Raw genomic sequence first — 23,555 nt, 5'->3', positions numbered from 1 at the left:
AAGATGAAGTTAATTTCATTCACATTGGTTGAGGTTTGGACTAAATATATCTTACCATCATTAGTTTGAAAACCTATCAAATATTTGAGGCACTTACTTTAAACCTAATTCTAGTAGGTGAATTAGAGTACTGTAAAAAAATAACGATCAAAATCTAAGTAAAACTTTTTATTCCTATTTCCTTTTTTAAAATCTATATATGATAATAAATTTAAAATAGAATGATTTTTTCATTTTAATTTTTTATTCTCGCATTCTAAACATATTCTTAATATAGATGTATGTCCATGGTAACAAAATAACCTTAAGTATTTTTTTTATAATATTCAAATGTCATGTAGGAATCGATATATTTGCGTATACGTGTCATTATATTTTTAAATTTAATGTATTGCATTCCATAACACATGTCATGATGTTACCTTATCATTTAATATGTTATGTTGTAGAAACCCTAAAAGTTACACATATAAATACATGGTAATCCTATAGGGCCGCCTAATGCAACTCTATAACATTTGCAACATAACCCTAAATTCTAATTTATAAATAGGAAATGACATCCGATGTAGCTTAATACAAGTTTCAAAGCAAGATTCTCAATTATGAGCATGGTAGAAAACGAAGTCGAAGATGTAGATGATGATCTTTTAATAAATTGTTGTCTTCTATAAATTGGATCAGTAATTTATCATCGATAAAACACAGGTTTGACCTCTTGATTACTATTCTATAAGTTTATACTTTTGAATTTTTTTTCATCGAGCATGAATTGAAATGAAATGATTATTAATACTTTTGCATCAAATTATATTTAAATTCATTATGTATTTTTATTATCATATTATATAAAATTAATATTAATGTTTTAAAATAAAATTTGATGAAACAGGAATGGTGGTGGTATGAGACATGATATCACAAGCCAATTGCCAACATACACTACCACCCTTCATTTTTTTCCACATCAGCGATCCTCCCAGGAAGCAGCCATCTATACCGGCCGGAACAACCAGGACCGGCGAAAAGGGGGCAGAAGAGTGATCGGCGACCATCCCCGCTGTTGGTGCATTTCAGAGTATATATATATATATATATATTTACAATTTTTAATTTTTATTTTATTTTTCTATTTTCTAGTTGTAAGAATTAAGATTGCCCCAAGGAATTTGGACTCCCCAGAAGCAATTTTCTGGTTCCTTTATCAGCTCTTTGTATTGTCATGTGGAAGGATGTATCTATTTTCCCATTTTAATATATATTTTTTAGGATTATTTTAAAAAATGATTATATAAATATGAAAAATGGTTAAAATAAAACAAGTAAAAATATAAAATAATGTTTTCAATTCCCAAATAAACCCTTTTTTAGTTTAAAAAAATAGCCATTTTTAATAAAAATATCTTTATTTTTTTAATAAAAATAATATATTTTAAAAAACCCATTTTTAATAAATATCTCTATTTTTTTTATACAAATTATATTTTCTATTAAAGCTTATATATAAATAATCGAAATATTAAAGAATATTTATACAAAATGAATTATTTTTTAAATTAAAAATGAGAGATTATATTTACAAATTTCGGATTTTTTTTTAATGGTTAATTAATTAATTCAAATTATGGTAGTCATTAATTAATTCGAGTTAAGATTAGAATGTGTAGGAGATGAGATGGGAATATTTATCAAAGAAATAATATCAATTTCCACGTGGTCACTTTTGACACCTGTATATGCCCACATCACCATATTTGGCACGTGTTTATGCCCACATCACCATAGTTGGCACGTGTTTATGTCCACATCACCCTATTGACACGTGTAAACTATTAGGACTTTGTGGCAGCATAAAACCCTGAGGGTGCTCTTAGAGGAAACTGAAGCAGTGCGGTGACTGTAAGGCAGAATCAACAGAGTGAGAGAGAGAGAGAGAGATGAAGGAGACGAGCACAGCCGGCGAGACGTCGATTTCGGTGGACGAGAGGTATACCCAGTGGAAGTCTCTCGTTCCGGTGCTCTACGACTGGCTGGCCAACCACAACCTCGTCTGGCCCTCCCTCTCCTGCCGGTTCGTATACTTCTAATTTTCTCTTTTTGTATGTAGGGTTTCGTGGAAGTTCCAGGGTTTTTTTGGGGTTTCTGATGTTTGATTGGTTGGAGTTTGGTTTTTTGACGAGGAGAAATGGTGGGTAGGCGGAATGACTACTTGGGTTTGGTACTGGGATGGGCGTTGTTGGTGGTGGGTTTGTGATTTTGAGTGATTTCGAGGGGATTTTGTGTGTTGAGTTGGTTTGAGATGTGTTTTGGAGAATGTGCTAGGGTTGGGGTTGAAAAGGAGGGGAATGGGTGGGAAAGGTTTGACCTTGTTTTGTGCCGAACGGATTCAATGAGTAAGAACTTGAAGGAGATGGTCCTCATTTTGGTGATGTTATGAAGCAGTCCATTCACTGTTTGGGGAAGCAATTCGAAGAGAAAAACATTTTCCCCCTGGAAAATGGATAGGCCAAAATGGTTGTGCGGAGGTTTTTGTTTTACAGTGTTTGGAGTTTGGTTTCTTTTATTTTCTCGGTTACCAAACGGTTTGAGTTGCGTTTTGTCATTTGGGAAGTTGAGCTAAACTGATGAAAATTAATTTTTTTTATATTGGCTTCAAAAGCTGGAGACTTCGGCTCAAGTTAGCCAAATTGTTGTCTTGGGCTTTGTTGAGTGGATTTACATTTTTCTTTATCAGCCAACCAGTGGGAAATGAGAGAGTTGATGTGTTGCTGAGAGAACTAAGGAAGAGAGAAGAAAGTAGAAATGCTCGTTCCTAGAACTCAAGATGTTTTTCTCAAAATGCAGACTTACCTCAACCTAATGGTTGTGTTAGGGTTGGTTGAATGGGTTTTTCCTCCCCTTTATTTCTTAATTTTCTGCAATTTTCCTGTGAGGGAAATGAGAGAGTCGAAGATTCCATTGCTGAGATAATTGAGGGAAAAAGAAGGAAATAAAATATTTGATCTTATGTCTTGTGTTGTTTTGTTGAAATCACAGTTCTGTTTTCCATGTTTTAAATAGGTGGAAGATGTGATGTGCATTTTGCTTCCTTTGTACTTGTGATTTTAAATGTTTAACGCTGTTAATCAGTCGTGTATTATGTGTACTGATAGATGGGGTCCGCAATTGGAGCAAGCTACCTATAAGAATCGGCAACGGCTTTACCTTTCAGAGCAGGCAAGATAATCAACTCAAACATGTTTGCATGTCTTATGTTGTTTAGTAATCAAAAGTCAGGGACATCTTATTGAGTTGGAGCAAACATTTGAACAAAATGCTCCAATTATGCGATTTTATCATTTAGGAAGCTTTGTTCTATTTGTTTGTGAATGCTAAGCTATCAACACAGTGAGTTAAAAGTTCTTCTAATTGAGTTAGGATGCGAAAAGTTGAGTTGTTTCTATACACTCAAATCCAAAGCTCAGTTGCTGGAAGTGTAATGATGACCCATTTATAGTAATAATGGATTTTGAATTTCCAAGATTGTTTCTGAGAGATGTTAGTTTGATTGTGAGGAACTGTTTGTATGTTTGTGTTTGTAGCCATACCCAAAGGATGGCCAGTTTGCCTTTTTTAGAAGAAAATCAAACTAAATTTGAATTGGCTTAGGTGCTTGCTGCTTTAGGTGCCATTTATGGAAGCATGCCGTGCTTTGGACACCAAGTTTTTTGTTTATGTAGTGGAAAAATGACAAAGGGTCATATTTTGACTAAGTTAGTTTGTTTTATAGCTTCCTAGATGGTCCCTAAAGATTTTTCTTTTTTGGCAATCATAAATGAATAATTTGCACAGCTCGGAAAAATTAAGCTAGTGGAGTCACATGATTAAATGGTGTTGAACTTGTTGGATATGGTAATTCATGATATTTGTTCGGTGTGGATAAGGTGTTCTACTTGTTTGCTCATAACAGTGTTGGTATTTTTTTTTTTGATAAGTAATAACGGTGTTGGTATGATGTTGTGATGATCTTGGTATATGCTATCTGGCATACTTATTCTTGTTCTGTCATCGTCTTCGTTGATGATCATGTTTTCTGCTTAACTTTGTTTTCTCCCAGACTGATGGCAGTGTTCCGAATACCTTAGTTATAGCAAACTGTGAAGTTGTTAAACCTAGGGTAGCTGCCGCAGAGCATATTGCTCAGGTAATGTCTCCATGACATGTCATTGTTTGCCTCCTCATTCCATGTTCAATTTTCTTTTAGTTATTATCCTATTTCTTAGTTCTTGCTCAAATTTTCAGTTCAACGAGGAAGCGCGGTCACCCTTTGTAAAGAAGTTCAAAACAATTATACATCCAGGAGAGGTATCTATTTTGAGCACTTGTTCTGTTCCTCCTGTTTCATGAATTGTCAATCTACTGATCAAAGAAGTAGGGTTTTATATTTATATATTGGTTGATTTTTGACCCTATCAAACGCAAATAATCTTCATAAAAGTTGATATTGATTGATTTTTGACTCTATCAAATGCAAATAATCTTCACAAAAGTTGCCTAATGGGAATTAAAACTAACTATGCAATATTTTAGAAATGTCAAAGGAGACATTCTTATAGCTGAACATTCAAAACTTGGAAATTAAATATGTGCAATTGATGTGGGAATGGAGATTTCAAATCAAGGTCTTTTTCACAGTCAATATGAAATGGATAAGGCTTACCAATCTTCTCCTGTGATTTCATTTCAAAATATGATTTTTTTCATTAATAGAATGAACATACTTGCTCTGAACAGAATTCTAAATGCACATCTTTAATCAAGCATAATCTTGACTGTGCAGGTGAACCGAATCAGGGAACTGCCACAGAATAGTAAGATAGTGGCCACACACACTGACAGTCCTGATGTAAGAACTCATTTTTGTATTTTTTTTTAAAAAGTCAGTTTGAATATGTAAGATTTCTTAGCTTATGTTTATTTTTTTATATGAAGTTTATTGAAATATTGATCTCAATGTTGTTTACTTTTGTTGAATAGGTCCTCATTTGGGATGTTGAAACTCAACCTAATCGTCATGCTGTATTGGGAACTCCAGAATCTCGTCCAGATTTGGTGAGTCATTTGCTTTAACTATGAAAATATTAACACTGGTACTGTTGTTGTCATATGTATTTCTAAATATGTTATGGCTTCAGTTTTGGTTTACATTTTCACTAGCTGTGAATTTACATGATGCATGGAGCCCACCCAACAAATCGGGAGAAAGATTTAGTGGCACCTTTGAACCCCGTATAACAGGTTCTGCTTATTTAGAGACTACAGAGGGGAAGGTTTTGTTCCTGGTAACTTGGTCCAGCCAACCCCTATTAGAGGATATTACCTTGTTTTGGGACAAGGTTTAAATTCTTGGTCTGATTTGGGTCAGGGTAGGATCTTACTTATTGTTCCGCCTCTCTCTTCTTGCCTTCTCTGGATGGAGAGTAAATTTACAGCTTTGCCTTATTTATTCAATTAATTACAAAATTTCCTTAGTCAATGGCATGTCTCCTCTTCATCCTGAAATTAGGGATGCCACCACTTGGTCAAAACAAGACTTCAGGGGCTGCCTTCTGTTATATGAAATTGCAAACCTTCTCTCTTGAAAATGTCCACTAACAAGGTGAGCACTTCTTGCTTGTCATCAGCAACCCCACTGTAACCCATTGCCTTTTCAAGTCCAATCATGAATATCATGATACAGGTAATAGAAAACATTTCCTTTTGATCCCATGATTGGATGGAGCAAGCACATCAACTCAGAAATTAGTAGTGTCCACGGCTTCAAATCCAAACATCTCTCCACCATCAATTCCACTAGTCATCTCATCTTCTTCAAGAACAAGCTCTTGAGGCATGGAGCTCAAGCGGTAAAGGGTTGGGGTTGGTTTAGGGGAGGTTACAGGTTCTAGTCCCAATGGGGACATATATATATATATATATATATATATATATATAACCTGTCGAAAAAAAAAAATCTTCCTCAAGAACAGTTCCACTATGTTGTCGGACTACTCCTTCCAAGCTATCAATGACCAAATCTTTGCCTGAAACTGCACCATTGTATAAACAGGGTTAGATGGAGTGGGTTGTTGACCAACTTAAAGTTCGTGAGGTTTTTGTGGGTTCAAAGCTTGGTTAAAGGTAAAGTCTTAAGTCCAATCCACATTTAGCTACATATGCTCTGTGGATGAGATGACAAAACTTGCATGAATATAAAGAATTGAGGTAGCTTGAAATTAACCTTTCTTTTTGTAGTACAATATTTAATTAATAGGTAGTTTGAAATAATACTTTATTAGTGCATTGGGGACTTTATGTTGCACTAATGTCATTAGCTGTTATATTCTCTTCAAAATTTGAAATTTTTTTAAGGAGATTCCTATATAAATGACATTTTCCTTTCCAGAGTTCAATTATCTTTTCTGCTTTTTAATGCATAGATGCCATATACGTAAAACAACACTTTATCCTGCAGATATTAACTGGGCATAAAGATAATGCAGAATTTGCTCTTGCCATGTGTCCAACTGAACCATTGGTGCTCTCTGGAGGTTGGAAGCTTCTATTTATTATTGTGAGAGTTTTAGTGACTCCTGATCTTTATGTGATATGGTTGTTAAATTTGCTGCACTCTAATTTTTTAGATCTAATGAATAATATGTTTAGTTGAGCTACATGGTGATATTGTCTTATGTCATGTGAAATAATTGTCATTATGTTGAGCCATTCCACATGTAGCAGAACTTTTGGGGGCAAAAAAAAAAAATGTATTGGTGGTGTTTATTGTAGCATAATGGGAATCAGATGATATGTGAACCATGTAGCATAACAGGAATCATGTACTTATTTGACCATGTCCTTTTTGGTCTTCTCCTTGTTGTAGCACGTTCAATGAGAGCCATTATACCTCCTTTTTTGGGTAGTTACATTTGTTTCTCATTAATAAATCATGTTAACCAGTTGTCTTTCATCTCGTCTCTAATTGGTGCTCCCTTGTTGCCTGAAACCTTACACAAATTTTTGTGAAGATTAGTCCTGAGAATGTTCTCTGAAATATGCCAAATAAGAAAAGGAGATTGTAATGAGTTTCATTTTAGTTGACTTGTATATAATATTAAGGATATGTATGCCAATGCGGGATGATGGGAGATATGACACAAGAAAAATGTTTTTTTGATAGCATGTGGAGAAAGTGAATTGCAAATTTTCAGTCACTGATCCTGATAATATGAGAAATATTTATTGTAGTGTTCTCTCTAATGCTTAAATCTTGTATAGTTTTTTGTTGAGATATAGATGCCTTTCTTTTAATCAACATGAAATGTTGGTTCTTTGTTTGTTTTAATTGTTTATTTCTTATAGAGGGTGGTTGTGGTGCATTGTATAATTCTGTAATTCAGCTTAATGATGTATTCTTTAAAAAAATTAAATAATAAAAAAACAAAAGAAGGCTTGGAGTTTCAATAATCTTGCTGCTTTTTCTGCCAGCCAAAAATCTCTATTCTTTTCATGCTTTTGTGGAGATGTATTGATTTTTCTTTTAATAGCGTCTAATCTTTTAAATTCTCATGACAGGCAAGGATAAGTCTGTGGTGTTGTGGAGTATTCAGGATCACATCTCGACTTTGGCAGCAGATCCAGGGTCAGCAAAGAGTACCTCTAAGGCTGGTGGTGGTAATGATAAACCTGTAGAAAGCCCTTCTATAGGAGCACGTGGTATCTACCAAGGGCATGATGATACTGTTGAAGATGTGCAATTCTGCCCATTAAGGTATTGAGCATAATCATGGCAGATATATTCATTAGGTGTAGAATAGTGATTGTATATTCATGACATTCCATTTGGCATAGAAAAGTACCCTTGGTTAAGTCACACGCACTTCACTTAGAAATCAGGCATGTTGTTTGATTTATTTATTGTTCGGCATTAAGTCAGATGACTTGTACATAGAAATTGCCCATATGAAGTTATTTCAAAAAGATGAAGAAAACAGAAGCTCTTTCCCATTTCCTGAATCATTTTTTTTTCTTAGTTTGGTTGCAAATAATTTTGTGCTATTTCCCTATTTTCTGATATCCTCTTTCATTTATTTTCATTCTTTGGGTGCTAAAAGCGCACAGGAGTTCTGTAGCGTAGGTGATGATTCTTGCCTTATCTTATGGGATGCAAGATCTGGCACCACTCCAGCCATCAAGGTTAGGCTCCAACCTTATATCTGTGAAAACGATTCTATCTTTTGGTCTATTTTGATAATTATGTTGTGTAGGACACTTGGTCCCTCTTGATGAATGGCATGATAAACACCTGTTGACATGACACTTGATGATGATGTTGTAATAACAAATGAAATATCCTTTTTGGCCATGGTACATGACGCCATTCACTGTACTGACTGCTTAACTGTCAGCTCAACACTATCTGAATTTTACTTAAATTTACTCCTTGCTTAGAATGTGCTGGACATTCTTTTTGGAGAACATTCCATCACTTAACCTGTATTAAATTTCAATATCCACAATTAGATTTAAATAAGGCAGTGGAATGATTTACCTCAAGCACAACCAAGGAACTGTCCCAAGACATCTCACACTGTTCTAAAGTGTCATACTCATCTGTAAGTGTAGGGCTGAGACCTAATTGTCAAAGTGGTATTTTCACTTGGTAGGAAGCCCGGTATTCTCATCTATTCTGCAATTGGTTAGTTTTAACCCAACAACCTGTGCAACAAATTGCAATTACAATATTAGAATGTTTCTTCATGGCTATTACTTTGTGGCACTATTAATTGCATTCACTGAAGATTGGTCTGTTGATTTTAGTAATGTATTTTCCCTGGCACTGTTGGTTTTTTGTTGTTGTTATCTGTTAGGTCGAGAAAGCTCATAATGCTGATCTTCACTGTGTTGATTGGAATCCTCATGACATAAATCTTATTCTAACTGGGTATGTATATCTCCCATGCCTTTTTCCATCCCTGATTTATTAGCCCAACTAGGCAAATACTGTGAACACTTAGATTTTGCCACGTGGTATTGCCTGGTGGATGTTTTCTGTTTCTGCTCCTACTTAAACTTCTGAATTTAAATTTCTATTGGAAGGAGTGCATGCAATTTATTGTTATTTTAATCCACTATGCTGCTTCTTCAGATCGGCTGACAATACTGTTCGCATGTTTGATCGCCGAAAGCTTACATCTGGTGGAATTGGATCACCAATCCATACATTTGAGGGCCATACTGCTGCTGTCCTTTGTGTACAGGTATTAATAAAATAAATTTATTGTCTTCTTTCTTGATTGTCAGGACTTGTTAGGCTTCATATTAAATTAATGTATTCTAATGGGTCACTCACTTTCAGTGGTCTCCGGACAAGGCTTCGATCTTTGGGAGTTCTGCAGAAGATGGTATCTTAAACCTCTGGAATCATGAAAAGGTGTGATGCCATGACGTATTTTTATTGCTTCTCCTTTATAAAATGGAAATCTGTGTTTGTGCATGTCCTTGACATTGTTACACCTGTTTGAGGTATTTAATATCCAATTCCCACATGTATTAGTAACCATATGTATCTGTTCCAGATTGATAAGAAGCAAGCTCCCAACGCTCCTCCAGGTTTATTCTTCAGACATGCTGGCCATAGGTATATGAATTCCACTTATTGTATTTTGTATACTTGTGCTTTGTCATATGCGATGGCGTCATATCTCCTTCACTTTCCTGGTGTGAGAAAAATTTTCTCATTCAGAGAAAGTTTGGCATAACTGATTCATTTTTTATGTAGGGATAAGGTCGTGGACTTCCATTGGAATGCATCGGATCCATGGACAATCGTTAGCGTATCTGATGATGGTGAAAGTACTGGTGGAGGCGGTACACTCCAGGTAATAAGATCCTCTCTTAAGTTGACATACATATGAAACTATGCCTTGACCTGCGCTATATTTCTCATCCATGAATACCGATATCTGGGAAAACATATCTTACCATTAAACTAGTGAAACTATGTGGGTTTGTAGTTTGACCCAACAAAATTCATTCAGCACAGGAAAAGGGTCAGTCGATCCATCATTCTAGTTTGGATTTAGGGCAGAAAATAGGGCATAACTCTCTTTCACATCGGTTCCTTGTCTCCTTGTTCTGTATATTTTTTTCCCTCGCCATCCTAATAAATAGCATTCTAACTTAACATCATCTCATACCGTTACAATCTATGTTTGGCTGCCCAATTCTTTAACTTAATGATTGGTTTGGTGCAGATATGGCGGATGATCGATCTGATTTACAGGAACGAAGATGAGGTGCTGGCTGAGCTCGATAACTTCAAAGCTCATTTGGCCACATGCTCCCCCTGAACACTCCCTCCATGGCTATGGCTTCCATTTGGTTTCAGAAAAAGCAGTAACTCCTTGGGTTAATGTATAGAGAAAATTGGAAAATGGTGCCTTGCTCTCTTTGCAGATGTTGCATTTTGATGTAATTTCATGTCCTCAATATTTGAATTTAAGCAACTATATGCTATTATGCTTTTCAACAATTTGTACTATGAAAGTATTGCAACAGAAATGTGTTCTTAGTTGTGTCTTTGGTACCAATGGAATTTTTTTTTTTAATTTTTTTTTATTTTTTATTTTTATTTTTGGTGGGTATTGATGTGAATACTCTTCTTGAACTTGTATGTGAGCTATAGGAATTTTTATTTTTAAAAATAAAATAGTAAATGTATCCAAACATGGCATAAGAAACTTATTTTTCATATTTAAAATTTTAAATATAATTTTATTTCTAAAAATAATATTTTTCTTTGAAAAAAATAGTTTTTGAATAAGTTACCACATATAAAATTTATACACTAATATTCAAAATGTCCTTTTCACTATTTTGATTTTTCAATTAATTCTTTCTTTTTTCAATTTCTTTAATTGATTTATGATGATGCCCTCTCATCTCTCAAAAGTCAAAAGTATGAAGTGTTTGAAATTATTTTAAATTGCCAACTAGCTATTATTGATGGTTGTGTAGCCTCACAAAACCCTATGTTCATTTAGATTTTCAAGGATTTAATGTAATTTAATATGATTCTTTTAGAAGTTTTTGAGGCTGTTTGAACAATTTTTTAATATGTCTAATAATTAACAATTATTTTTTTTATTATTAAAAAACAAAAAATAAAGTATTTTCATATACCATTTTTTAGTTATTTTATATTATTTTCATTTATTTTTTTAAAAATAATTATACAAACTATAAAAATTATTTTTAAAATATTAAAACAGGTTAAAAACATTTTAGGTTTTTAAATATACTTTTATTTTATAAAAACTCTTTTTTACAAGTATTTTTAAAAATAGTTATTAAACCAGTTCTTTATTTGTAGGGCGAAGATTTAGAGGATTTAAAGGGTTGTTTTTTTTTTTTTGATAATAATAATAAATTTTTATTTTTATTATTATTATGATGTTTTAAAATATCATGACTCATTATGGAAGTCTTTCTTTGATTCTCAAAACAAGACCAAGCTCATGAGCTTGGTCTTAAGTCGAAACAAATTGATAAGATCGGTATGTTTATATCCCGGAATTCTATTTGATACTTTTTTTCAAAAAATTTCAAATGTTAAAAATATTAAAAATATTTTTTAAAATTACTCCAAACTCCAAAGTAAGGACTAAAAGGATTTGGATGTAGAAGTTTATTTCTATTGAGAAGACTTTTCCTAATTTGTGCGATTGGGATGGTATGGAAGTAGGTTTATAATGATTAAAATACAAAAAAATTTAATTTCACTCCGAGAAAACAAATAATCTCTTATCAATTTTCTTATTGTCAAACAAAATAAATCTCCGATTCCATTTTCATTAATAATTTCATTGATTTGATTCTTCAACAAACCAACCGAAAAAATGATTGGATTTTGGCATTCAATTAATGATATTATTGTGTTGACAATTGAAAAGGAAAAAAAGACCCTAGTCATCATTTTCCCTCAAACCAAACAAACCCATTACCCCTTTGACCTTAAATGATAAAAGACGGTAAAATAAAATAAAAATAAAGGAAAAGGTTGAAATAGCATAAATAAGCTTGGAAATAGCAGAATCAATCTTTCTATAGAACCCACTGAGACTGCTCCAACAGCTCTCTACATTCTCTCTCTAGAACCAGCCATGGATCGAAGCTCCAAAACCCTCTTTTTCTTCGTCCTCCTGATCTCTTCGGCGCACTCGTTTTACCTTCCTGGCGTCGCTCCTCGTGATTTTGAAAGGGTATTTTCGAAACCTTAAATTTTTGTTTTGGTTTCAGTGGTTTGGATCTCTGTTTTTGTTGCTTTCCTGTGTTTGAATTTCGTGGTTCTGTGTTTTTGTTAGGTTGGATTTGGGATCTAGGGTTTTGGGTTTGATTGTATCGATTGTGGTCTAGATCTGTTTGATTGTTTGTTTGGATCTAGGGTTTGGGCTTGGGTTTGGGGTTTTGTTGCATTGTCTGGATTCCTGGAGATTGAGCTCACGATTCATTTGTTTTGAACATAATTTGAGACTGCGTCTGGTGGCATGGAGAATTAGGGTTTGTGAATCGGAGGGTCCGCCTCCAAATCCAGCGTTTTTTTCTGATTTGTATGCCAGTGGATTTGGAGTTGAATTTGAATGCCACTGACCCTTACTCCGCAAGTCAATTTCATAGAACAAGCTATACTTTTGAGTTATGCAGAATTGCAATTGCATTTCCTAGTTAGATCCAACTACTTGGATTAAAATGCAGCCTCAACGTTTCCTTGTTTGATTTGGGAGTTACTCTTGATACATTTGTTGGAAGATCTCCTAGAATTTGTATAACCAATATCAGGATTCGACGTGTATAACCAATTTCAGGATTCAATTTGACGCGTGTAATGTGCTGAATGTGGAAATTAATACAGCTGGATTGTTAGTTGCTGGGTCTTAAACAATGTGCATTTTTTAATGGGAAATAAGGAAATATATGAAACGGAAAGGAATCTTCATCGGCAAAGAATTAACCAAAATTAGACTTCACGAAGTAGACAATGTAGAACTAAAGTAAGCCAAGAAAGTCTAGGTGCCATTTAGTCTTCGAGAAAGTCTTTACTTTCATTTTGGGTGATGATGGAAAGGGAAGAAAGTATAAATTCGAATATTGTTTTGCTTCCAAATAATGAAAAATTTACCTTAGTTTCACTTGAGTGGAGATTGTGGTCTCCGGTGCCAAATGAACGACATAAGGTTTGAAAAGATTGTTTTATTTTCTTTTTGTTGATTTTTCAACACTCAATTGGAGCATTAAAGGAAGAGCATTTCTTGTAGCTAGGAAATCTCCACTTCAATTGATGGACCTTGATACGGGATGAAAAATTTCAGCCTTTTTTGATGCATATCTAATGTGGGCTGGGGATTTTGTAAATATCTAATTAGTATTACGATAGTGTTGGAATGCACTTTGAAATTAATAGCTTACGGTACCTGGGATTGATTTGTGTAACATAAATGACTGTGCTGGATAATTATATATTTAGGCATTTCATTAAGAAATATATTTGTCTTTTTGGCATCTTTCTGTTCCAATCTTATTATATCCCAATGACCAATTATTGATGTTTTCTCACATGACTGTCTTTCTCTGAATAGGGTGATCCTCTTCAAGTGAAAGTCAACAAGCTCTCATCTACAAAGACACAACTACCATATGATTACTATTACTTGAAGTGGTGTAAGCCCAAGAAGATCATGAACAGTGCAGAAAATTTAGGAGAGGTTCTCCGAGGTGATCGCATTGAGAATTCCATTTATACTGTGAGTGTTTTCTAGAAAAAGAAGATAAAAAAAGGTCTTTATTAGATGTTACCATTTTTTATGTTACTGAATTTATGCATATCTAAGTCTATGAATTTTTTCCCAGTTCCAAATGAGGGAAGGGCAGCCATGCAAAGTGGCTTGTCGAATGCATCTTAATGCTGAAGCTGCGAAGAATTTTAAGGAAAAAATTGATGATGAATATCGAGTAAACATGTAAGTACCAAATAAAACTCCTATTCATTGTGTTACCACTGTACATGTAGATAATTTTCGTGTTTTTTCTTGGAGCCCTTATTGTGAAAATTTCACTATAAGTTCTTTCTTTTCCTTGGGAACACGCGGTAATGAAGTTATATGGTGCTGTTAAATTTGCATGGGTTTCCGTTTAAGCTGAAATCTCTGGAATGGATGTGCAGGATTCTGGATAACCTTCCGGTTGCAGTTCATAGGCAAAGGAGGGATGGAAGTCCGTCAAAAACATATGAACATGGTTTCCGAGTAGGGTTTAAAGGAAATTATGCTGGGGTGAGTAGCTGAAATCTATTGCTATTATAGAATACTCACAGGTTAAATTTAATCGCCCACTTGTGTACTTTTGCAGAGTAAAGAGGAGAAGTATTTTATCAATAACCACTTGAGCTTCAAGGTCATGTATCATAAGGATCCTGAGACTGATTCTGCTCGAATTGTTGGGTTTGAGGTTACTCCAAACAGGTTCTGTAACTTATCTTTTTCTTGCAATTTTTATCAGTTCTGCATTTCTCATATGCTGCAAGCTGTGATTGACATGTGTTGACTATAGGCCTCTTTTGGTTGGGGGTAATGTTTGTTGCTTAAGTTTTTATCATTTCACCTTTCTTTTATTGCTATTTTTTATTTTGGATGGTTTTGTTGCTTAAAGTGGTAGCAAATATGTATTTCAACTTTTTCTTATTATGTCCCTTCATATTGGAAATGTTTATGGAAGAATCTTTGCCATTTGCTCATGTATATACATTTGGATCAATCACACAATAATCTAAAAGACAAGGGTATCTCAGAGCAGGCGTTAATCTGTGCTTTGTCAAATTAGTAGATATTTTCCATTCTTTGTCCTTCTCACATAAACTTTTGCAAACAGTATTAATCATGAGTACAAGGAGTGGGATGAGAAGAACCCTCAGTTGGCAACATGCAATGCAAATACCAAAAATTTGATTCAAAGTACCACTGTCCCACAAGAAGTTGATGCAGATAAGGATATTGTATTTACATATGATGTTTCCTTCGAGGTAATTCTTTTTCGAAATCCTTGCTTGTCTTCTCCCATGATACGGTTTTTTTTACTTGTTTTTGCCTTATTATTTTCAGGAAAGTAACATCAAATGGGCTTCACGGTGGGATACATACCTCCTTATGAACGATGATCAGATCCACTGGTTCTCCATCATAAACTCTCTGATGATTGTCCTCTTCCTTTCTGGTATGGTGGCCATGATCATGATGAGAACTCTTTACAGAGATATCGCAAACTATAATCAGTTGGAAACTCAAGATGAGGCTCAGGAAGAAACGGGATGGAAACTTGTTCACGGAGATGCTTTTAGGGCACCCGTCAATTCTGGTTTACTCTGTGTTTATGTTGGGACAGGTGTTCAGATCTTTGGAATGACACTCGTCACAATGATATTTGCACTGCTGGGTTTCTTGTCACCTTCCAACCGAGGGGGCCTTATGACTGCCATGGTTCTGCTATGGGTCTTTATGGGCTTATTTGCTGGTTACTCGTCAGCGCGCTTATACAAAATGTTCAAGGGAACAGAGTGGAAGAGGAATACTTTGAAAACCGCATTTATGTTTCCGGCTATTCTTTTTGCCATTTTCTTTGTTCTGAATGCCCTAATCTGGGGGGAGCAATCTTCTGGGGCAGTGCCCTTCGGAACAATGTTTGCCCTGGTGTGCTTATGGTTTGGGATATCAGTGCCTCTAGTCTTTGTGGGCAGTTATTTAGGTTTCAAAAAGGCGCCCATTGAAGATCCTGTGAAGACGAACAAAATCCCTCGGCAGATACCAGAGCAGGCATGGTACATGCAACCAGTCTTCTCTATACTCATTGGAGGCATTCTTCCTTTCGGGGCTGTCTTCATTGAACTCTTCTTCATCTTGACATCCATATGGCTGAACCAGTTCTATTACATCTTTGGCTTCCTTTTCATCGTGTTTGTGATCCTTCTAATCACATGCGCTGAGATAACTATCGTGCTCTGCTATTTCCAGTTGTGCAGTGAGGACTATCACTGGTGGTGGAGAGCTTACCTTACTGCTGGCTCTTCTGCTCTATACCTTTTCCTCTACTCAGTTTTCTACTTCTTCACCAAATTGGAGATCACAAAGTTTGTTTCAGGCATCCTTTACTTCGGGTATATGTTAATTGTGTCCTATGCTTTCTTTGTATTGACGGGAACAATTGGCTTCTATGCTTGCTTCTGGTTTGTCCGGAAGATCTACTCCTCTGTGAAGATCGATTGATACAAACATGCAGAGAGAGGGCAAAGCTGCTGGAGGGATGCGAGGCCTGGATGAAGTTGAGACGTAAAGTGAGGCAGCAAGGTGTGCACTTAGCTTCTGCAGGGTAAAGATTACAGTCTAGAAAGTTTTCCTCCCAACCTTGATAAAACCTTTTGTCGTTTTGCTGATGGTAGTGTAGGGCTTGGCTTGTATGTGCCCTTTTTTATTTTTTAATCTTCTTATCTACACTCCTGTTAACTGTTATGAACTGTACTTTTTGGTGAATTCTGCACTAGAAGTTTAAGCAGTTATCTAAATCTGATATCATCCACACGATCACAAAATTACTGAAATCTGACATGCTCTTTTAGTTAATTGTTTTGTTTTTGAACCAGTTAAAAAGCATACAAGCAAGCTTGCCGTCCAGGTATCCTTCTGAATGCCAGGGTTTGGCTGTTATTGTATTAGGGCAAAGGGTTTAAAAAATCCAGGATAAATACCAGAAACCTCAAAGAACTTGTCCATGGTTGGGATGAATGCCTTGTTCAATGAAAATGATAGGTCACCCATACCAAAAAATATGGCAATTTTTCATCAGGTGTTAACACTTTTTGGTGATATATATTGGGAATTTGGAGTTGTATTTTCCTTTAAGTGAATCGACTGTTTAATATTTTTACAATGCCAGAAGGTTAGTTTGAAGCAAGAAGTAGGAAATGAATGGTAGGTTTTGTTACAGTCAACACTGAAGAGAACTATACAAAACACCAAATTCATTGCAGCATTAAACAAATAAATGCAATATCTTCTTACCGAAAACAAAGGGTTATATATGCCTAAGCTGCTGTCACAAGGCAAATTTCCATTCCTACAACTTATTTGAATATGATGATGTATGAGCAATATGATAAGAAACCCAGTTTTTGGATAAAAATTAAGCAAACCCAAAACCGAGAAAAATCTCCCATCTTTCAGAATATTTTTTTTTTTTCCCCATACGTAGACTTGGGGTCAAATCCACAACTCAAGTCATGTCTGTTAAGTTCTGAGACACATTCACTACTTTTGGTATCAAAAGGCCATGCATAGAGAGAGGCCTTCTTGCAGCTTATCAGCAAAGTTCAACTTCCAACAGGATGGTTTTGGTTGTTAGCTAGTCGTGATATACAATGCTGAATTTCTCATCATATCTAGAGGATTTGATTGATTAGCATCCACTGGGAAAACCTAAAAGGAAAATGAAACATTTTAGTCAGGTTCTGTTCAAACAAATTGATGCAAAGAAGCATGTTGCAGCTAAAAATTGCATGAAAGGGAATGCTGGGATGATTCATCACCCGGTTATTGAATGTACGTACCACTATTGGTGAGACTTGAGTGTAGTTAACAAACAAATGCTTTCATCAGCCCGAGCAAGACCTTGGCTTGCCATTCTTCTGCCTGATATGGACAAGCAAATTATGATTATTGATGAGTAGTACCAAAAGGGATTATGAACTTGTCATTTAAGATTGGTGACTGACCAGAATGAATCCTTCTTCTCCTGAGCTAATAACTCTTCAAATGAAATGTCAGAAAATTCAGTATCTGTACTGTCTGTGCCTTCCGTCAGCTCGCCAGATTTGGCCTTCAATTCCATGCAGGCACTAATCTCAAGCATCTTTAATGAGAGAGAGAGAGATGGGTTAGAATTATTAGAGCCTGTCAGATAGGATCAAAGAGGAAATCTCCAAACTTTGAAGAGATCTCCCAAATAGAAAAAAGCAAGAAACTGGTATCCTGATACATGCTTTCCCCTACATAATTCAAAACTATTTCCACTATGATAAATGCAAATCGCCAACTAATCACCAAACACAATATGCTAGGTTGCAGTATTAATGGTGCTGCTATTGTTCAACCAAAATCATTGATGGAAATTGTCAATAATTTTCATAGAAACCACAGCACCAATTTAATTGGGAAAAATAAGGAACATGGCTGAACCACAACCAGCAGAATGTGATTGGCCTGCCGCAGCAATGACTGTTGAAAGGGTTGTGGAGGAGCCAAACATTGCCCATTATTATCACAATCAACAACTTACAAAAGAAGGATATTTGATACCTTTTTGTATGCTGGTGAGAGCTTAAGTTGTTGTTGAAGCCAGTTATAAACAAATGCATCCTCCTCTAATCTCTTTTGTTCCATTTCTAGCTTGTATATCTGGAGTCATCAATACATTAGTCCCCTTTTTATCCAGACCATATGCCAAAGTTCAATAAAGCACTCTATGACCAACCTGTTGACGAAGACGATCAAATGAAGACCTATCTGCCTTGAATAATAGAGCCTTTGTTATCGTGAACTTACGTTGGATGACCTCAGACCTGTAGTACAGAAGTTGATTTACACTCATGAATTTGAGTTTAGGAACCATTTCTTGGTAGGAGTTTGGGAGCCAAATTACTGACAAAACTATCATGAAAAAGTTTTGAGTGAGGGGGGAGGGGTGTTGAAAGCATGTTTGGACATACACAAATAATTTGCATATTATTCACGATATTTTACAGTACTTGTTAATAAATCATCTGCATTTATTTTAGTTATGAAGTTGCACAATTTGGGAATTAAAAGAAGGGAAAGTTTGCACAACTGCCACAAACTAGAGATTTGAGAAAAGACCAAAAAAAAACTTCCAAAGACTATTGGTTACAATTTCTGGACAGAGATTTATGACATACTTGTGCTGTAGCTCATTTCTAGCCTCAATCAAGCAATTAGCAAACTGTCCAACCTGCAACAAGTTAGAAAATTAAGAGAAGTTCAATTGTATGGGCAGCTCATTCAATTTTCAAATAATTTGTAGTTCCATCCTAAATTCATTTCAAAAAGATAAATGTGCTTTCATCATTTGGAGTTAAACATATTGATATAGATCCATCAATAACTTGGTCAAAGCATTTCAGCATATTATCACAATAAACTTTTTTGGATAACAACCACCAGTTGGAATTTCAAATTTCTGCTTTGTTTATGGTAAGCCCAAGTCAGAAAGCCCAAGGAGGTGGGATATCTATTCAATCAGATGATACCGAATAGAAATCCCATATTATTGGCCGTTTCTCATCTCTTAAAAATTTGTCCTCAGTGGTGTTTATGTACACAGACAGAAATATCAATGAGGCTAAGAGCAAGAAGTAGACCATTTTGGTATCAACTTCTTAGATCAATTTCTGCCCTGCAGTTTCAACAAGAACTACAAGGAGAATTGATTAAAACACAAAATGTGATAATGTAAAAAGGGCATCTCCATTAAGCTTTTTCCTTTTCTTTTCCGGTGAAAGCATTTTTCCCTTTGTTGACATATCTGAACCATAACTACACAGAAATTTGTGATCAACAGGGTAAAGTATTATACAATTTCCCAATCCTTGACAGAATTATTCACTAGACCCATGTAAGATAGCACAAATGCTTCTTAGCTGCAAGTAACCATGTCAAAATGAGTCCCGAGAAAACTTCAACTCTATAACTTCTGGACAGCCAATTTCCTTTCACATTACTCAACCAACGTGGATTCTAGAACTTTGATAGAAACCAACTTGATGGTATTTTAATTTTGTGATCAACCTACAACCCTTTCAACTACAGATCCTAAGCCATAAAATCAGTAAAGGAATGATACACAATTCAGCACTTCTCCCAGAGTTGAAACACAATATTTGATAAAATATTGGCATAGAATATTACAAAGAGATAGGTGGTTCGAAAGGCATCCCTTTTGTGCAGAGGCAGGAAGGAGCAGGTGTTGGGTTTATAGGACTGTGGACTGCCTACAGGAGTGGTTCCACCCACTAGTTTGAAATAAGAAAAAATCATCTAAAGATTCTCAAAGACATACAAATGGCAATGCATTATAATAACGGAAAAGGATGTAATATCAATAGTATAAATGGCAACTAAAATTCTCTTTGAACCAACAAATTTAACATTTGGTTCAAATTTAACATTGGCCAGACAGATCAGTGAAATCAACACACCAGATCAAGACACAAAATATAACTATTCATTAAGAGCATGGTTTGAAATCAGCCCAACTTGAATAGCTATGATGCTTTAAATAGCATTAGATGGTCCAACCCCAATTTCATGCATGTTGGGCACAAAATTACAGAAAATCACAGGCATCTCATGAAGTGTGGTGGAAAATTTGAAATGGTGCCACGCTTCAACTTGTATGATGATGTCAGCCATTTAATTTCTGTGTGACCCATCATTATGTAACCATCAACCAATGACAAACTAGGAAAGGAACCCGGCATTTAATCTGACAGAAATTAGAAATATCCAAGGTAAACAACAAGAATCAAAAAGGAACATTCAATATTAAAGGAACCCAGTTTTACTCTCATAGAAAATAGGAATATCTAAAGCAGACACCAAGAATAAAAAGTAACATTCAATATCTAAATATCACTTCCTTCTGCCTTTTTCTCCCAAACAAACAGAGCATAACTAAACAGCTAACATCTTCTCTTGTTATACATCTTATATGAACCAAATCCATCCTAACAAACTTCACAATAATTGGGCAGACCACAAGAATTTGAGCCAATATAAAACACTGCCTCTTAAGTAAACCGAGCTATTAAAAATTGTAAGTACCAAATCCTGATTTCTTTCATTTCCCTTCATTTTGCTGGCAACAACACTGATCTTAGAACAGCTAGAACTTAATTTTGGCTAGAACAAATAAAAATCCAAATCAACATCAAATAATCAATTAATAAACATCAGCATTCAAAACCTAATACTCAAAATCTTAATTTCTGTTCTTTTTCTCCATTTTCTCAGAAAACAAATAGACCCCAACTAAACAAAAACAGTAACAATCGAAAACAAAAACCATTATTATTTTACCTAAACATCGACACTCAAAAACCTAAAATTCAAAATCTTAACTTCTTTCTTTTTTTCCCCATTTTCACGGCAACCAAACAGACAATGATTAACAATAAAAAAACAAAAGCCATAGGTTTGGGAAGAAAATTGAAAACCTGAGCCAGTGTTAACCCCTTAGAGCCATGGCACTTCACAAGTTGATCATACTGTTGCTTGATTTTCCTCTGTGTAGCACTAGAAGACGATGTAAACGGGTACAAACACACCAATTCTTGCTTCTCCTTCTCTTTCTCCTTCTCCTCAACAGCATCGTCTCCCCCCTTCGCCCTCTTCTTCTTCACTCTCTTCTTCTTCTTCTTCTCCCTCTGCTCCCCACCTGAATCACCCTCACCCCTCTCCCCACCCAACCCCCCCGACCCATCAACACCCGGGTCCCCACCAAACAATCCCTCCCATTTCGCAGAATTGGAGGGTAAGATCTCCAAAAGAAGCGAATGGGTCAAATGGGTCGGGCTCAGATCACGAGGCTTGTGCTCCAAGATTGGGTTCTGGGTTTGGCCCTCTGTTCTATGGAGCCTCTTGTAGAGCGAGAAACAGAGGAGAGAAAAAGAGAGAAGAGAGAAAGTGAAGAATACAAGTGTATACATAGGTTGTTGTAGCTCTAGCAGGTGTGGGAGAAACGCCATTAATAGGCACAAGTCGGTGCCAATTGAAACGCGTCGTTTCGGACAGGACAGCTATAGAGAGAGAGAGAGGGGAAAAAAAAAAAAAAGCTCTGGTTTTTGGGGTTTTGTGTTGTGTAAAAAACAAAAGAAAAAGGAAATGGGGTTACGGGCTAAAGTAGGTTTCTCATTCGGTTCCTTCTAGTCGTTGCTTTGAAGCTTCTATGATCTTTTTCTCCCCCCCTCTCTCTCCACTTTCTAGAGAGAGAAAAGCGTTTGGCATGTCTGAATCCATTGCCTCTTTTCTAACCCATAAACACTCTTCAGCCTTTGATTCTAAAGTAAAAGATATTTCCAAACCTCAATTTTCCTCATTTCCAAACAACATTTGAGCATTTAAAAACATGTTAATTTTGTAAGATCATGCATAAAATTTTCCTTTTTTAGGGTTTTGATAATTAAGTTTGATATAATTGTTGACCTAGGTTTAATCATTTTTAGTTAAATTTGTTTTTACTTGTTTTAGAACAAATTTAAAAATTAAATTTTAAAAAATATGGCCAAACAAAACCTAACTTTTTTTTATTAATCTAGGTTGACTACAACATTGTATCAAGTATCAAACTCATTACCTCTCAATCCAACGGTTCAGATCACTCCAATCCTCATGTATGATAAAAATAAAAAATAAAAAAAATCAAAAGGGTATGGAATGAAAATGAGAAGGGTCCACCACAGGGATGAATCCAAAATGGTATGTTCATAATAAAGTCTAAAATTCCACAACGGGATGTTGATGTTTTGAGGGATGAAGTCATAAGCATCTTAACACAAATGCGACCGTATGATGTAATGACTAACCCACGATGTAGATTTGGTCAATTTGTAGTAAACAATAAGTTAATTTTTTAGTGGGTGGACTTTTTGGTCATATTCTACCTGTCTAGATTATTATTCATATAATGAGATGTTTGATTTTAACCATATCTACCAATCTTTTATTAAGAGATGTTTGATCACATTTGAAAGTAATATTTTATTGGTATTATGTCACTCGGAAAAATCTTATAAAAAATACTAAGGTATTGTAGTAGTGCCTATCGAAGAAAAGATTTGGACCGTTAAATATGTATAATAAGATCTGTCGTTAAATGAAGTACAAATGAATAAGATTAAGGTACAAATAATAAGACCTAAAAAAAAAAAATATATATATATATATGGTACCACTTGGTTGATGGAATATTTTGGATAGATACTAAAAAAATACACTTAGGTAGAGTAACCAGACCCAAATCTTATATTTTGATGCCAAGGAAACCAATGAGGCTTTTACCAAAATGCCATGCTAAAGGCTCATTTGAAGCTAAGCCCAAGTGTTTCTCACTTGGCATAGGGCTTGGTTTATCAAAGTCATCTGATTCCTTTTTTTTTTTTTTTTGGAATTTATCTCAAATATTTGCAAATATGGGTAATATGGGCTTGCCACTCCTCTCTACCATAAACCACTTTCAAGTGTTAAGAGGCCCAAACTAGAAACCTCTATTTGAAATGGAAATAGAAAGAATTTCTCATTCTCATTCTCTATTCCACCGTTCCAAACATGGCTTAAAAGGTATTATCCATGAAAGCATCTACCAACCAAACAACAATGCCACATTCTCCAAAGTGGGGATCCTCCCATTATTGCATATATCCA

At 35.2% G+C, this 23,555-nt stretch overlaps 3 protein-coding genes across 3 annotated transcripts; 2 read left to right on the top strand and 1 right to left on the bottom strand.

Annotated features, from left to right (window-relative positions):
• Positions 1-1,875: 1,875 nt before the first annotated feature.
• Positions 1,876-10,628, top strand: LOC100244563 (WD-40 repeat-containing protein MSI4). Its single transcript, XM_003632802.4, has 15 exons — positions 1,876-2,071; positions 3,153-3,216; positions 4,097-4,183; positions 4,282-4,344; positions 4,820-4,885; positions 5,017-5,091; positions 6,494-6,569; positions 7,594-7,789; positions 8,133-8,214; positions 8,889-8,962; positions 9,167-9,278; positions 9,377-9,451; positions 9,597-9,658; positions 9,800-9,899; positions 10,275-10,628. Exons 1-15 carry the CDS (start codon positions 1,938-1,940, stop codon positions 10,368-10,370), a joined length of 1,362 nt encoding a protein of 453 aa, XP_003632850.1. The 5' UTR covers positions 1,876-1,937; the 3' UTR covers positions 10,371-10,628.
• A 1,319-nt stretch (positions 10,629-11,947) lies between these two features.
• Positions 11,948-16,663, top strand: LOC100259978 (transmembrane 9 superfamily member 7). Its single transcript, XM_002279395.5, has 7 exons — positions 11,948-12,281; positions 13,656-13,820; positions 13,927-14,036; positions 14,240-14,348; positions 14,425-14,537; positions 14,944-15,094; positions 15,174-16,663. Exons 1-7 carry the CDS (start codon positions 12,183-12,185, stop codon positions 16,329-16,331), a joined length of 1,905 nt encoding a protein of 634 aa, XP_002279431.1. The 5' UTR covers positions 11,948-12,182; the 3' UTR covers positions 16,332-16,663.
• A 403-nt stretch (positions 16,664-17,066) lies between these two features.
• LOC100249711 (uncharacterized) lies at positions 17,067-22,129 on the bottom strand. The gene is made up of 7 exons (XM_002275667.4): positions 21,350-22,129; positions 19,034-19,086; positions 18,592-18,679; positions 18,417-18,515; positions 17,834-17,970; positions 17,669-17,750; positions 17,067-17,537 (listed from the first exon to the last, which is right to left on the bottom strand). Exons 1-6 carry the CDS (start codon positions 21,878-21,880, stop codon positions 17,714-17,716), a joined length of 945 nt encoding a protein of 314 aa, XP_002275703.1. The 5' UTR covers positions 21,881-22,129; the 3' UTR covers positions 17,067-17,537; positions 17,669-17,713.
• Between the last annotated feature and the right edge of the window lie 1,426 nt (positions 22,130-23,555).

Source organism: Vitis vinifera, chromosome 9 (genome assembly GCF_030704535.1).
Source record: "Vitis vinifera cultivar Pinot Noir 40024 chromosome 9, ASM3070453v1".
NCBI lineage: Eukaryota > Viridiplantae > Streptophyta > Magnoliopsida > Vitales > Vitaceae > Vitis > Vitis vinifera.
This window is presented reverse-complemented; position numbering and strand designations above follow the sequence as displayed.